Here is a 16362-nt window from a genome sequence, read left to right as displayed (position 1 = left end):
ACATCAACTGCTGTTGCACCCACAAGAGAATTTCCCTCATAGCTGGCCTTCCAAGATTGAACCATGCCTTTGGCTTCGTCCAGTTCTGCTTTCCTTTCGGTTCTTTCATGTTTTGTAACGGCCTATCACATAGCGCCTCCAGATCGACTCTAGCCTTAGTATTATCCTTTGACTTCCCATCTATGCCGAACAATGTACCAAAAAGTGCCTCGGCGATATTCTTCTCAGTGTGCATCACGTCGATGTTGTGTGGGCAAAGGAGGTCTTTGAAGTAAGGCAGATCCCATAAGCATGTTTTGTGAGTCCACGCGTGCTTAGTATTATACCCCTTGAAGTACCCTGGACGTTGTGGATCTGGCTCGAGAGCGTTTAACTGATCCAGGGTCTGTTGGCCTGTCAATGCAGGTGGTGCAGAGTTTTTGACAACTCTACCCCTGATGAAGTTCTTCTTGTCTTTCCTGAACTTATGGCGAGGATCCAGGAACTGTCTATGCATGTCGAAGCAAGAAAACTTGCGACCGGCCTGAAGCCAACGAAACTCAAGAGCTCCCTTGCATGTGGGGCACGGGAACCTTCCATGCACACACCAGCCAACGAATAGCGCATACGCCGGCAAGTCATGCGTCGAGTACATGTACCAGACACGCATTATGAAGTTCCGTTTGCTAAAGGCGTCGTATGTCTTGAACCCATTATCCCAGGCTTCTTGCAATTCGTCCTTAAGCGGCTGCATGTACACATTCATATTTTTGCCCGGATAGTTGGGTCCTGGAATTATCAACGTCAGGAAAATGTTCTTTCTTTGCATAATCTGTCCGGGGGGGAGATTGAGTGGAAAGACAAATACGGGCCAACAACTGTATTGGGCTGCCGTCATACCAAACACACTGAACCCATCCGTGCTGATGCCGACTCGAGGATGCCTCGGATCTGCCGCTTTGTCAGCATGTAATTCATCAAACTTTTTCCACGCAACACCATCCGATGTGTGTACCATCATCAGATTCCCATCTGCATCTAGTTCGGTTCTTTTGCCTGTTTTGTGCCATGTCATCTGTCTGGCCGTCTCTTCGACCATGAAAAGACGTTGAAGTCTTGGTACGATTGGCATATACCGAAGAACACTAACGGGGATTTTGGTCTGTGTCTTCTCACCCATACCGTTGTCTACCACAATATACCTGGAAGACTTGCAAATGGGACAATAGTTCAAGTCCGCATAGTCAAGCCTAAATAAGGCACATCCTTTCTCACAGGCATGTATCTTCTCATAGGGCATCTTCAGTGCACGGAGGATTTTGTCCGACTGGTACAGGTTTGCAGGCATTACATGGCCTTTGGGTAGAAAGCGTCCAAATACTGTCATAATTGCGTCATAGCATTCTCTGCCCAAGTTGAACTGAGCCTTCAGAGCCATTACTTGTGAGATGGCATCCAACTGACAAAGCTCAGTGTGCTCGTGGAGCGGACGTTTCGAAGACTCCAACATTTCATTGAAGGCCTTTGCAGATTCCTCCATCTCCTCGTCCGAATCCCGAGCATCATCATAGCCTTGCACCATGTTTTCCATCCCGGTACCATGCTCGTCGGTGCGACGACGATCCACCTCAGCTCGGTCACGTTGGGCAGACTCACCATGAAATGTCCACACCGTATAATCGGGCGTAAAACCACTCTTCTGCAGGTGTTTGCCCATTTCAGCCTCTGTCTTCTTTTCCCAATTGCCGCACCGGAAACAGGGGCACCAGGTTTTCTTTTGGCCATTTGCAAATGCGGCTTGCACAAACCCCTTAGTTTTTGTGAACCATTCAGCGCTCCATTTGTTCTGACCAGTGTGACCGGTATACATCCAAGCACGGTCACTCATCTTGACTTTCAGAGCTACTGGACACACAACAATTATATATGTAATTCACCATATATATATTCATCAGTTGATCTACTTTGTCAATTTTATTACGTCCATGCAACCTACACTCTAATAGGTAATGATAGGTCCTAATCCCACCCGTGTATGTGTAGATTGGGTTCATTTTCCCATGCTATGCTCCGGATCCGACGCAAAATTTCGGCAGCACCTCCCCGCTGTTCTCCTGATACACGTCTCTGCAATAAACAGAGAGGATGTGTACCCGGAGAACAACATGGGAGGCACTGACGAAATAAATGCGTCGGATCCGGAGCAAAGCATATGGGAAAACGAACCCAATCTACACATACTCGGGCTGTCCATGGATAGCGTTGGACAATTCGAAAGAATCAAGGTTATAAATATGCAAATGCATGCATATTTGTAACTATGACGCTTTCGAACGGGAGACACATATTGGTTACGCATACTGATGATTCAAGACACATATATAGCTAGCTATCAAGTTTCATCGGAATAGATCAAATAATTAATGGGGGAGGAGGACTTGTCATTTGTGCTCACCCACGAACGAAGGGGCAGAGCTCGTCAAACGCACGACGAGGTCGTCGAACATCAAACCTCGCAGCGATGAAACAACTGCACATTTAAAACTACACGATCAACACAATTATATATGATGTTTTTTATAACAAAATCGAAAAATATATGACCTAACTAATAATTCACAAATATATGACCCCGTCGGCCTCTGGAAGGCCAAAGAACACCTTTTCGGGAGGTGTCGATGGTCGGGGTGTCCTGTCGATGTCGGGGTGCCGTGTCGGGGTCGGGGTCGGGGTCTCGGGGTCGGGTGTCGGGTCGGGGTGCCGGGTCGGGGTCGGGGTGCCGTGTCGGTGTCGGGGTCGGGGTGTCGGGTCAGGCTCGGGGTCGGGGTGTCGGGGTCGGGGTCGGGGTCTCGGGGTCGGGGTGTCGGGTCGGGGTGCCGGGTCGGGGACGGGGTGCCGTGTCAGTGTCGGGGTCGGGGTGTCGGGTCAGGCCCGGGGTCGGGGTCTCGGGGTTGGGGTGTCGGGTTGGGTGCCGGGTCGGGGTCGGGGTCTCGGGGTCGGGGTCTCGGGTCAGGCTCGGGTCGGGGTCTCGGGGTCGGGGTGTCTGGTCGGGGTGCCGGGTCGGGGTCGGGGTGCCGTGTCGGTGTCGGGGTAAGGGTGGGTGTGGTGTCAGGGTGTCGGTGTCGGGGTGTCGTGTCGGTGTCGGGGTCGGGGTCTCGGGGTCGGGGTGTCGGGTCGGGGTGCCGGGTCGGGGTCGGGGTGCCGTGTCGGTGTCGGGGTCGGGGTGTCGGGTCAGGCTCGGGGTCGGGGTGTCGGGGTCGGGGTCGGGGTCGGGGTCAGGGTGTCGGGGTCGGGGTCGGGGTCGGGGTGTCGTGGTTGGGGTCTAGGGGTCGGGGTGTCGTGTCGGGGTGCCGGGTCGGGGTCGGGCTGCCGTGTCGGGTCGGGGTGCCGTGTCGGGTTGGGGTTTTTCCCTCTTTTTTCCTTTTCTTCTTCTTCCTATTCTTCCTTTTCTTCCTTTTTTTCCTTCTTCTTCTTCTTCTTCTTCCTCCTCCTTTCCTTTTTCCTCTTCTTCTTCTCCTCCTCTGCTCTTTCTTCTTCTTCTTCTTCCTCTTCTTCTTTTTTCTTCTCCTCCTCCTCTTCTTCTTCTTCCTTTCCTTTTTCCTCTTCTTCTTCTCCTCCTCTCCTCTTTTTCTCTTCTTCTTCTTCTTTCCTCAAACTAAACTAAACCTAAAACTAAACCTAAAACTAAACCTAAAACTAAAACTAAAACTAAATCTAAACTAAACATAAACCTAAAACTAATAAAACAGAAAAAAGGAAAAAACTAAATCTAAACCTAAAACTAAACTAAAACTAAACCTAAACCTAAAACTAAAACTAAATCTAAACTAAAACTAAAAAGGAATAAACAGAAAAAAAGGAGGGGGGCTCACCTGGGGCAGGGCCGGTGGAGGAGGGGGGTGGGGCGGTGGAGGAGGCCCCCGGTGAAGGAGCTGGCCGGGGCGCGGGGGCGGCCTGGGGCGGTGGGGGGCCGGGCCCGGGGCGGTGGGGCGCGGGGCGCCGGGGGGGGGGGGAGGGGCGCCGGGGGGCCGGGGCGGGGCGGGGGGGGCGACGGGGCGGGGGGCGGCGGGGGGCCGGGCCCGGGGCGGTGGGGCGCGGGGCGGCGGGGGGGGGAGGGCGCCGGGGCGCCGGGGCGCCGGGGGGCCGGGGCGGGGCGGGGGGGGGGGGGGCGACGGGGCGGGGGGCGGCGGGGGGCCGGGGCGGCGGCGGCGGTGGGGTGGGAAGTGGTGGAGGGGCGAGGAGAGAACAGAGAGGGGCGGGGGGGGGGGGGTACGGGCCGTTAGATAGTGTCCTCTTTGCCGTCTGCCTCTCTTTGCCGTCCGCCCTTTTGCCTCTTTGCCGTCTGCTGGCAGACGGCAAAGAGGTGGGCCGTTAAGTTTTTTCCAAACGGGCGGGGGGTGGGGGCCACCTCTCTCTTTGCCGTCTGCAAGCGGACGGCAAAGATTCTTTGCCGTCTGCTGGCAGACGGCAAAGAGCTCGCGGACGGCAAAGAGCTTCTTTGCCGTCTGCCGTTTCTTTGCCCTCTGCTTTTGGGTAGCTGATGGCAAAGAGCTTCTTTGCCGTCAGCTAGCAGACGGCAAAGAGCTGGCAGATGGCAAATTAGCTGATTCCAGTAGTGTTGATGAAGTATTACCTCTTGAACCGGAAAATGGCGCAACTCAAGAAAATGTTCCTGAGGTTCCTGCACCGACTAGAGAGGAAGTTAATGATAACGTCAAGATACTTCTGATCAAGCTCCTGCTGAAATTCGAAGGTCCACAAGGACACGTTCCGCACCACAGTGGTACGGCAACCCTGTCTTGGAAATCATGTTGTTAGACAATGGTGAACCTTCGAATTATGAAGAAGCGATGGCGGACCCGGATTCCGACAAATGGCTAGAAGCCATGAAATCCGAGATAGGATCCATGTATGAAAACGAAGTATGGACTTTGACTGACTTGCCCATTGAACGGCGAGCCATAGAAAATAAATGGATCTTTAAGAAGAAGACAGACGCGGATGGTAATGTGACCATCTATAAAGCTCGGCTTGTCGTTAAGGGTTATCGACAAGTTCAAGGGGTTGACTACGATGAGACTTTCTCACCGGTGGCGAAGCTAAAGTCCGTCCGAATCATGTTAGCAATTGCCGCATTCTACGATTATGAGATATGGCAAATGGACGTCAAAACGGCATTTCTTAATGGTTTCCTTAAGGAAGAATTGTATATGATGCAGCCGGAAGGTTTTGTCGATCCTAAGAATGCTGACAAGGTGTGCAAGCTCCAACGCTCAATTTATGGGCTGGTGCAAGGATCTCGGAGTTGGAACATTCGCTTTGATGAGATGATCAAAGCGTTTGGGTTTACGCAGACTTATGGAGAAGCCTGCGTTTACAAGAAAGTGAGTGGGAGCTCTGTGGCATTTCTCATATTATATGTAGATGACATACTTTTGATGGGAAATGATATAGAACTCTTGGACAGCATCAAGGCCTACTTGAATAAGAGTTTTTCAGTGAAGGACCTTGGAGAAGCTGCTTATATATTAGGCATCAAGATCTATAGAGATAGATCAAGACGCCTCATAGGTCTTTCACAAAGCACATACCTTGATAAGATATTGAAGAAGTTCAATATGGATCAGTCTAAGAAGGGGTTCTTGCCTGTGTTGCAAGGTATGAAATTGAGCTCAGCTCAATGTCCGACCACGGCAGAAGATATAGAAGAGATGAGTGGCATCCCCTATGCCTCAGCCATAGGTTCTATTATGTATGCCATGCTGTGTACCAGACCTGATGTAAACCTTGCCGTAAGTTTGGTAGGAAGGTACCAAAGTAATCCCGGCAAGGAACACTGGACAACGGTCAAGAATATCCTGAAGTACCTGAAAAGGACTAAGGAAATGTTTCTCGTTTATGGAGGTGACGAAGAGCTCGTCGTAAAGGGTTACGTCAACGCTAGCTTCGACACAGATCTGGATGACTCAAAGTCACAGACTGGATACGTGTATATTTTGAATGGTGGGGCAGTAAGCTGGTGCAGTTGCAAGCAGAGCGTCGTGGCGGGATCTACATGTGAAGCGCAGTACATGGCAGCCTCGGAGGCAGCACATGAAGCAATATGGGTGAAGAAGTTCATCACCGACCTAGGAGTCATACCCAATGCGTCGGGGCCAATCAAACTCTTCTGTGACAACACTGGAGCTATTGCACTTGCCAAGGAGCCCAGGTTTCACAAGAAGACAAGGCACATCAAGCGTCGCTTCAACTCCATTCGTGAAAATGTTCAAGATGGAGACATAGATATTTGTAAAGTACATACGGACCTGAATGTAGCAGATCCATTGACTAAACCTCTCCCTAGGGCAAAACATGATCAACACCAGAATTCCATGGGTGTTCGATTCATCACAATGTAACTAGATTATTGACTCTAGTGCAAGTGGGAGACTGTTGGAAATATGCCCTAGAGGCAATAATAAAAGCATTATTATTATATTTCCTTGTTCATGATAATTGTCTTTATTCATGCTATAATTGTGTTATCCGGAAATCGTAATACATGTGTGAATGACAGACACCAATATGTCCCTAGTAAGCCTCTAGTTGACTAGCTCGTTGATCGACAGATAGTCATGGTTTCCTGACTATGGACATTGGATGTCATTGATAACGAGATCACATCATTAGGAGAATGATGTGATGGACAAAACCCAATCCTAAACATAGCATAAAGATCGTATAGTTCGTTTGCTAGAGTTTTTCCAATGTCAAGTATCTTTTCCTTAGACCATGAGATCGTGTAACTCCCGGATACCGTAGGAGTGCTTTGGGTATACCAAACGTCACAACGTAACTGGGTGACTATAAAGGTAGACTACGGGTATCTCCAAAAGTGTCTGTTGGGTTGACACGGATCAAGACTGGGATTTGTCACTCCGTATGACGGAGAGGTATCACTGGGCCCACTCGGTAATGCATCATCATAATGAGCTCAAAGTGACCAAGTGTCTGGTCACGAGATCATGCATTACGGTATGAGTAAAGTGACTTGCCGGTAACGAGATTGAACGAGGTATTGGGATACCGACGATCGAATATCGGGCAAGTAACATACCGATTGACAAAGGGAATTGTATACAGGGTTGCTTGAATCCTCGACTTCGTGGTTCATCCGATGAGATCATCGTGGAGCATGTGGGAGCCAACATGGGTATCCAGATCCCGCTGTTGGTTATTGACCGGAGAGTCGTCTCGGTCATGTCTACATGTCTCCCGAACCCGTAGGGTCTACACACTTAAGGTTCGGTGACGCTAGGGTTGTAGGGATATGTATATGCAGTAACCCGAATGTTGTTCGGAGTCCCGGATGAGATCCCGGACGTCACGAGGAGTTCCGGAATGGTCCGGAGGTAAATAATTATATATAGGAAGTGCTATTTCGGCCATCGGGACAAGTTTCGGGGTCACCGGTATTGTACCGAGACCACCGGAAGGGTCCCGGGGGTCCACCGGGTGGGGCCACCTGCCTCGGGGGGCCACATGGGCTGTAGGGGGTGCGCCTTGGCCTACATGGGCCAAGGGCACCAGCCCCAAGGGGCCCATGCGCCTAGGGTTTCAAAGGGGAAGAGTCCCACAAGGGGAAGGCACCCCCTAGGTGCCTTGGGGGGAAGGGAATCCTCCCTTGGCCGCCGCCCCCTAGGAGATTGGATCTCCTAGGGCCGGCGCCCCCCCTAGGCCCCCTATATATAGTGAGAGAAGGAGGGCCTCTCAATCCACGCCTTTGGTTCCTCCTTCTCCCTCTCCAACACCTCCTCCTCCTTCATAGTGCTTGGCGTAGCCCTGATGGAGTACTGCAGCTCCATCACCACCACGCCGTCGTGCTGCTGCTGGAGCCATCTTCCTCAACCTCTCCTTCCCCCTTGCTGGATCAAGAAGAAGGAGACGTTACACTGACCGTACGTGTGTTGAACGCGGAGGTGCCGTCCGTTCGGCGCTAGGATCTCCGGTGATTTGGATCACGTCGTGTACGACTATCTCATCCCCGTTCTTTGAACGCTTCCGCTCGCGATCTACAAAGGTATGTAGATGCATCCGATCACTCGTTGCTAAATGAACTCATAGATGGATCTTGGTGAAATCGTAGGAAAATTTTTGTTTTCTGCAACGATCCCCTACACTACGATCGTAGTGGTTGTGTGCTCGAACTAGCGCCGTGGCAAGCTGGAACCAGCGACAATTTTTGCTACATCCACTCGTGGAGGAGCTACGACCTGCGACGGTGGAGACGAGGATTTGCTGCAACCGTCGTCTGCTTTTGCTACGACCGATGAGAAAATTTGCTACATCCATTCATGGCAGAGATGCGACCCGGGGCGGTGGCGACGATTTTTGCTGCAACCGTCGTCTGCTTTTGTTACGACCACGAGTAAATTTGCTACATCCATTCATGCAGAGATGCGACCCGGGGCGGTGGCGACGATTTTTGCTGCAACCGTCGTCTGCTTTTGCTATGACCGGCGAGAAAATTTGCTACATCCATTCATGGTAGAGATGCGACCCGGGGTGATGGCGACGATTTTTGCTGCAACCGTCGTTGTTTTTGGCTACGACCATCGAGGTTTTTTTGCTACATGGTGGTGATTGGTGTCCGCCGTTCGTGCTAACCCGTGCAGCGAGCGTCGACCGAAAATAAAAAAGTTCAATGGGCATGAATAAAAGTTTCAACCCGTGTGAGAAAAAGCTTCAACGGTGAGGTGGATAAAAAGCTTCAACGGGCGTGAGAAAAAGCTTCAAACCAAGGTGCGAGCGGTGACACTAAGAGCTGTGGTCGGTGGTACGGTGGTGCTTCGATAGACGTGCTATGGCGACGGCGGCGGTGGGAGCGGCTAGGTGCTGCAACAACAGAGACGTCGGGACACACGATTTTGCTACGAGGGGCGACGACGTACTGTTAGAACTGGCGAGGACGGGTGCTACGAGGGCGAGCATCAGCGACGAGGGCGGACCGGCGTTGAGGCAAGCGGCGAGGACGCCCGGCGAGCTGGCTGCCTTAAGAACTCGCGATGGGGCGCCATATGGCTTTTCCTTTGTTTCTCTAACGAAGCAGATTTTTTTTTTTGGATAACTCTCTATCGAAGCAGTTTTAGCAAAGGAGACGGCTACATGCAAATCCTACGGCTGTAACTTACACGAATCGTACGGACGCGGTGCGACTGGCCGAACCTTCGGCCGGCGCGTATTAATGGCCTTTCATGTATGCGTAATGTTGATGTATATTTAAAGGGGTGTGTCTAGGGCACATCTAGATGTGCTCTAGTTATTGCACGTCTAAGTGAGTGAATCAAGTATAGAGAGGAAAAGAAAAAAGAAAAAAAATATCCACACGAATTTCAACGTAAGATTAATGACCTAGGACTTAGATGTGCAATACTTATAGCACATTTAGATGTGCTTTAGCAAAACTGATATTTTAAATGCACGGATCAACTCTAGCTGTAGAAAAACATGCATTGGCAAAACGAGGTTTGTACTCATCGTTTTTTTGAGGGAGAGGTTTGTACTCATCTTAGCATGACGAAAGATGCTTAGAGCAGAAACCAAAATAATGCGCCACGTCTCCCTCTTCGTTGTCATATCTAACGTGCTAGTAGCTGCTACTAACCGCACATTATAATTTACCACACACCAACAAGCAAATTGGTAGGTGCGTCGTCCAGAAACAATTTTCTTGCCGTATAATTGCGCGGCCCCAAAGTGCCTTTCTTTGGATTTTTCTAAGCTGATCTCTTGTCGGTCTACTATTTTCCTATGGTTGGCCACTTCGTTGTTAGATTAGGTCTAAGCCTCGACATTCATGTACGCAAGTGAAAATGACGTCTTAGGCTGTGTTTGGTAGCAAAGTATTGAAAAACCACAATATTTTACCCTGTAGGTACATGATACCACAGTTTTGACATACCAAGGTATTTTAGAGTATTGATAATACTGTAACCCTGTTTGGCAAAAGCAATTGTACGAACACAATCTGCAGAGACTATAGAGCGGCTACGACTTGGAAAGAGGTCCTCAGTTTTCAAAAAAGAGGCTGAGGGTTTTTTTTAGACAGAGATAATACTGTGGTTAATACTATGGTATCTTCGAAACGTTTTGAAGATACCATAGTATTAATATAACAGTGTTTTAGAAAAATAGAACCAGTGACAATCATCATCTTGAGAGAGAATCTTACGATCAATCGATCATCCCGCCAGCCAGTACTCCACGCTAGACCGAAGTGGCGCTCTGCGACATCCACCACCATCCCGGGCTTCTTAAAATTGGTTTCGCGGCTAGAGCTGAAACTGCAGCTTCAGAAGAAACTTTGAGCGGTTTGAAGAGGCCAAATTGATGCGTGGTGACGTTGGGTGTCCAAGTTTCTCAACGACCTTCGAACACCCAGGTCGTGCCGCACGAAACCAAAAAGATTAACTAAATGGACATGCTTACCTCGATCTATCAGTATGGCGCACTGGCGCGTACTCACCATCTGGGAGAGTGCACTTAGGTTTGGTCACTTCCAGTATACTTTTCGCCCCTCAACTCTTGGTGAAGTCTAGATTTGGTCCTTCAACTTTAAAACCGGACAACTTGCACCCTCAACTGCCGAAACCGGACAAGGTTCGTCCCTGGACTCGGTTTTGACCGGTTTTTGGTGTTGACTCACCCCGGTTTTGACCGGTACTCATTCATATTCCTATAATTTTTTTATATCCGTTAACTTTTTGAAATTTACATACACTTTTCAACTCCGCGTAGTTTTTTCAAGGTCGCGTATTTTTTTAAAAACAAACATACCTTTTTTCAAATCAGCGAACTATTCTGAAATTCACGTACTTTTTTCAAATCCATGTTTTTTAACATTTACGTACTTTTTCCAAATCCCCGTATTTTCCCAAGTTTGTGTAACTTTATCAAATCCAAGTATTTTTCAAAGCCATAAATTGTTTCTGAAATTCGCATACTTATTTCAAATCCACATGCTTTCCAAAGTCTGCATTTTTTTTCAAATCCGTGTTGCTTTTATAATCCATGAACTTTGTATGAAATTCACGTACTTGTTTCAAGTTGAAATAATTTTTGAAATCCACATATTTTTGCGCAAAAGAAGTCCATATCCGCGTACAAATTCGCATAAAATTTTCAAATTCATGAACTCTTTCAGAAAAAAACGTACTCGAATATGAAAGGTGCATCAATTTTAAAAAATTAAATGAACTTAAAAAATAAATGAACTTTAAAAAATATGCATATTTAAAAAAGCACATGAACTTGGAAAAAAGTACGCCGGTTTAAAAAAAGTACACACATTTTAAAATGGTTCACGTATTTAAAAAAGCAACCGAATTTGAAAACAGTACGTGGACTTGGAAAAGGTAGGCAAATTTGAGTCGGAACGGTCAAAACCGGGGTGGGACAGCACCAAAACCGGTCAAAACCGTGACCAGGGATGAATCTTGTCCGGTTTGAGAAGTTAAGGGTGCAAGTTGTCCGATTTTGGAGTTGAGAGACCAAATCTAAACTCCGTCAAGAATTGAGGGATTAAAAGTATACTTTTCTCTTATAAAAATGAGAAGAAAGATTTGGGAAAACTCGACCTATCGGTACGGTGCATACTCACCATCTGGTAGAGTGCATCATCTCTTCCACACCTAGACATGCCGGAAGATAAATACATTTGTGGTCACTCAAATTGAGGTGAAAGCACACTACGTATGGTTATTGGACTTTAGAATACACTCGATATGGTCATTAAATACAAGTTGTGGTGATTATACGATCACTGGCTCACCATATAGCATCGTACTTTGTCTGGTTGACCGATCAAATTGTCTATTTGCTACTTAGGACCCACTTAGGACCGCATTGTCAGCCATAAGTTGCGTCCCTACTCTATCGGTCCCATGTGTCAGTGAGTATAAAAGCAAAATGAAGGAAAATAATTTAGTGCGTGAGTGCAGATTCGAACTTGAAACCTGACGCCGCTAACCATTTGGGCCGTCGTCATTTCGTGTTAATAAACCGAGGACCATCGTTTAAAAGTACACATAAGCTATCTTATTTTTTTTTTGATTTTTTTTTGTTTCGACATCTTCTCTCTGTGTAAGTTTCTTTTTGTTGACAACGCATGTTAGCATGTTTTTTCTCTTTTTGGTTTTGCTGTGTGTGTGCGTGCGTACATGTTAGTGTGTGTTATCTGTGATTTTTCTTTCTTCGATTTTCTGCTGTGAGTGTGTAATATGTGCATGCGTGCGTATGTTGTATATATATGCATGTTAGTGTGTTCGTCCCTGCATACGGCCTGGACGTGATTGTTATGGGCCTCGATCTAGGGTTGGAGGTAGCAACGGAAGGAAGGGGGAAAGGGGGATCGGGTTAGGAGGAGGACGAAGAGCAGCTTCGTTCTTGGTTCACAGATTATAATAATACTCGATACCCTCCTCTCTCTCTCTCTCTCTCCCCCTCTCTCTCTCTCTCTCCCCTTTCTTAACTACTCGCGGCTCACAGGCCACACACGCAACTCCTCACGACGCCTGGTCCCACGCACCAGGCAGGCACGCGCCTTCCTTGGCCGTCAAGGCTTCACCTTTCTCGTCCCCTGTCCGTCTCGCCTTCACTGGTTGATGGGGCCCTTGAGTCAGCCGTGACAGTGATGTTCCATGGAGACGAGAATCAGCTGGGTAGTTGAGGTGGGCCACCTCTTGTTGGCGATAGGCCTCCTCCCGCGCCATGCCCACAAGGCGTACAATGGGAGGTGCTTAGGGGAGGTGCTTAGAGAAATAAACCAGGCTTTCCTTAAGCACCGATGCTTATTTGTACAGGGTAGACGCTTAACTAAGCGTCTCTCCTGTAGAAATAGGCACCGGTGCTTCAGAAAATCTCGGTTTATTTTTCTAAGCACCCCTCTAAGCATCTCCCATTGTACAAGACCTAACGTGCCTAGCCATGGCCAAGCCCTTCATCGCTCTCGACACACTCATGTTTTTCTTTTGCTCACCATGGCCTCTCCCTGACATGCTCGACGTCAATGCGCTCCTGCATGGAGTCCCACTCGAGCGGGGGCCACTCTTGATCACCTGCCGAATCCGTCCCTCGAAGAACCTCATCGCTTTGCCACGATGGCCCTAGCTCCCGCCCTGCCTCTTGCGCCTCCTGTTGTCGGTTGTCTAGTCTCCTCTCCATCCGAGTCCGAGAAGCTCTCCTCGCCCACCATCGTGTGTGTTCCACCGATGCTCTAAGGCCGAGGCCGCGGGCGCCTTCATCGAGCAACGCCGACAAAAAGGTGCTGCAACAAATGGCGTAGGGCGCTGTAGGACAATGAACGGGACGTCACAGCACACCTCCATGCACCCGAGCGTGCATGCGTTGGGCGTCGCCCCAGCCATCAGGGTGTGCATGCGTTGCGTACGTGCGTGATGTGCATGCTGTTGTGCGCGTGCATGCTGTCCTTGCTTGTGTGCATGCGTTGCTGCTTAATTATATAAAAAAAAGAATGATCTACATGTAACCATCTGAATGTATTGTGTCTTAGTGGTTAGTCATTGTAGTCACTGACCGGCGTTCGAATCCCTTCTCTTCGACCACAGTTCTTATTCTTTTATTTCTTTTTTCACCAACTGACAGGTGGGTCCCACCGAACAGAGAGAGAGAGCACGGGGCTATTTGACCGGTCAACGAAGGGCCATGCATATATAATACAGTGAGCCAGTGACCGTATAATCACCGCAACTCGTATTCAATGACCGTATTAAGCGTATTCTGAAGTCCAGTGACTGTAGTGTGCTTTGGCCTCAACTTTAGCGACCATCAGTGTATTTTTTATCTCAAAAGGCGACATCATGTCAACTTACATGTATGGTCGACACATGTAGGATGGATGTCACTTCAAAGTTTCCAAGTCCAGTAAATTCCTCTTTTGAAACAACGGTAATCACAGAATTTGTAAAACCATCAAATCTGCAACTGATTCTACCATCTATAATTAAGTACCATCAAGCTCAAACAGAATTCGGATGCAAGCAGTTTTCAGTCTGAACCTTTTCCTTATTGTTGGCTCAGACGCAGGGGAGGTGGTCTCACATCGCACATATTGACACATACTAGAGGTTGGGGCGCCACCTAAGGCCTCATTTGGTTTCAAGGGATCCCGGGGGGATCCCCGCTGTTTCCCGGGGTTGGAGAACCACGGGCCAAGTTGGCCCAGGGAGATTCATCGCGTCATTTGGACCGTGTCACTCGAGGGCTAACCCTGCCCGACCCACGTCCTTTCCTCGGGGAGGAAAGCCACGACCCGAGAGGTCGGGGAGGAAATCCATGGCTCGACAGAGGCGAGCGTACTCCAGCGTCGTCGACCAAGATCCAGGGCCCCCGACCGCCTCCCAGCTCCTCCGCCGGCGACAGAAGTGACACTCCCGACCCCCTCCCTCCGGTGCTAAGGATCCAACTCCGCTCCTCCAGCGACGGCGACGGACCGCGGTCGTCACCGTCTCCTTCCCCGGATTTAACCTCCGCCTCGAAGCTCCAATGCCCTCCGGCGACGGCGACGGCGTCAGGTCCGCGAACGTATTCTATCTCATCTGATCAAGGGTTAGCCCCCTCCTCCTCCCCCATATATTTTCTTCAGTTCATGCCTTCGCCGTCCCTGATGTTGAACCACTAGATGCATACGAGTTTGTATTTTTCTTGTGTACCTACCAGTTGTATTTTCTTGTGTTCTGCCTACGAGTTGTTTCTATGTAGCATGCTATGCTCCCCATACAAATTGTGAAAACAAGTCTGAAGCTTGATGCCTGTAGTTGCGCATATATTTGATAAATCTTTGCACCTGTATGCACCAGACCTGTGGGTCAGTTGGTTCAATTTCATAGTTATGTATTTGTCCATAGTATTTTCAATAGTTTGACATCAGATTTCATATGTTATAGGAGGTACAGAAGACCAATTATTAATTAGATTTACATGCGAGCAGATCAATATAGTTGTATGAATCAAGTTCTTGTGAGCAGGTGACATTTGTGAGCAACTATTCTGCATCTTTTTTAGATATAAATAGTAACTCGAGCACTGCTGCCGTGTTGCAGGCTTTCAACTCACTATAGCATCTTGATCTTGTTGTCTTTATTGGTCATTGAGAAGAAAAAGAAAGGTATGATAAGCTTAAATTCATTGATGTGATAGGTGATGTTTACTTTGCTATGCATATACTAGCAGCTGCTTAATGTCAGACTATAATCTTTGTTCAATCAATTGACCTGAAGCTAAACCTACTCTGTTGGCAGCTAGAATTAGAAAGATGTTATTCCTTCTGGCTGCCTAGCTAGTTGGCCTTGATTTCCAGACCTTGATTAAGCAAGAAAGAGGATGCAGAGATAGTACTACCAGCTTGCCAACTGCCTAGCTAGTTAAAGATGTTATTTCTTTACTTTCTTTTCTCTATTGCTTCAACTAGGATATATTGTCATTCAAGTGAACTTGTAGCAATCTGCTTGACAAATGATTTACTCATCAGGAAAGTAACTTCTTGTAGCAATGGAGTGTGGCCACATACCACGTATTTATTAGTAAGTTGCTACTCCGGTTGTGCTTTTCAATACCGGCTTGTGATAATTTTTCTTGCCTGCTTTGGTCACAATCTTGTCCAACGTTTTTACATGTCATAGGATGACACACACAAACACCTGCTGGATCATAAAATATGATTCTTTTGCTTTATTCCCTGATTAAATATGAGTACTTTGTAGTGACTGCAAGTGGCATTCTGGTTCTTAGGACATTCTGAATCTGATTAATCTGTAGATGTTCAAAGAAGCTTGAAGAAATTGTATTCTTTTCGCAAGCAATGTAGTCTCGATTTTTTTATGCACGCTGCACATATCATATGATGGTTGATACTATTTCATCTTAATCTGCTTATACTTAAAAATAGTCTATTGAAACTGTGAACTGTTGCTAACTTTTTTTGTAGTTCAGTCAACATGAAGCTGTTGGTACCTGATGTCGATGCGGAGTGGAGAAAAGACCTGAGTAGGGCTAGTGATCTTCGCCTTGCAGTTCATCTTGTTCGAAAGTATCTCTGCCTCGGACATGGCAATTGATAATTTCAATACATTTTGTCGTGCACAAACTTGAACGATGATGGCACATGAAAATAGTTTAAGCCAACACTTGATCGCATTGAAACATAGCCCGACCGATATTTGAACCTTGGTGAATTGATGGTTACCAGTTGGAATATTTCTTAAAATTCTAGTTTACATGAATTTTGAAATTTTGTATGTTTTTTTTTGAATTATTTGTGGATCAGAGCCCTTGTATCTTAATTGCTGTACTACATCATCAGGTGATCTTATTTGAGTTGTGTTT

General features: G+C 47.9%; 1 protein-coding gene across 1 annotated transcript; it reads left to right on the top strand.

Moving 5' to 3' along the window:
- Positions 1 to 12729: 12729 nt before the first annotated feature.
- On the top strand, positions 12730 to 16362 carry LOC123106222 (uncharacterized). Its single transcript, XM_044528447.1, has 4 exons — positions 12730 to 12754; positions 14124 to 14586; positions 15081 to 15145; positions 15970 to 16362. The coding sequence occupies exons 1-4, from the start codon at positions 12730 to 12732 to the stop codon at positions 16092 to 16094; spliced, it is 678 nt and encodes a 225-aa protein (XP_044384382.1). The 3' UTR covers positions 16095 to 16362.

Source organism: Triticum aestivum, chromosome 5A (assembly GCF_018294505.1).
Source record: "Triticum aestivum cultivar Chinese Spring chromosome 5A, IWGSC CS RefSeq v2.1, whole genome shotgun sequence".
NCBI classification, from domain to species: Eukaryota; Viridiplantae; Streptophyta; class Magnoliopsida; order Poales; family Poaceae; genus Triticum; species Triticum aestivum.
This window is presented reverse-complemented; position numbering and strand designations above follow the sequence as displayed.

What these genes read in the sequence shown, in the direction of transcription:
- LOC123106222 (XM_044528447.1), top strand. Translation starts at nt 12,730, where the DNA reads ATGCCCACAAGGCGTACAATGGGAG. An exon ending in CACAAGGCGTACAATGGGAG is followed by an intron (nt 12,755 to 14,123) that starts GTGCTTAGGGGA and finishes GCGCCACCTAAG; the next exon opens with GCCTCATTTGGTTTCAAGGG. An exon ending in CATTGAGAAGAAAAAGAAAG is followed by an intron (nt 15,146 to 15,969) that starts GTATGATAAGCT and finishes TTTGTAGTTCAG; the next exon opens with TCAACATGAAGCTGTTGGTA.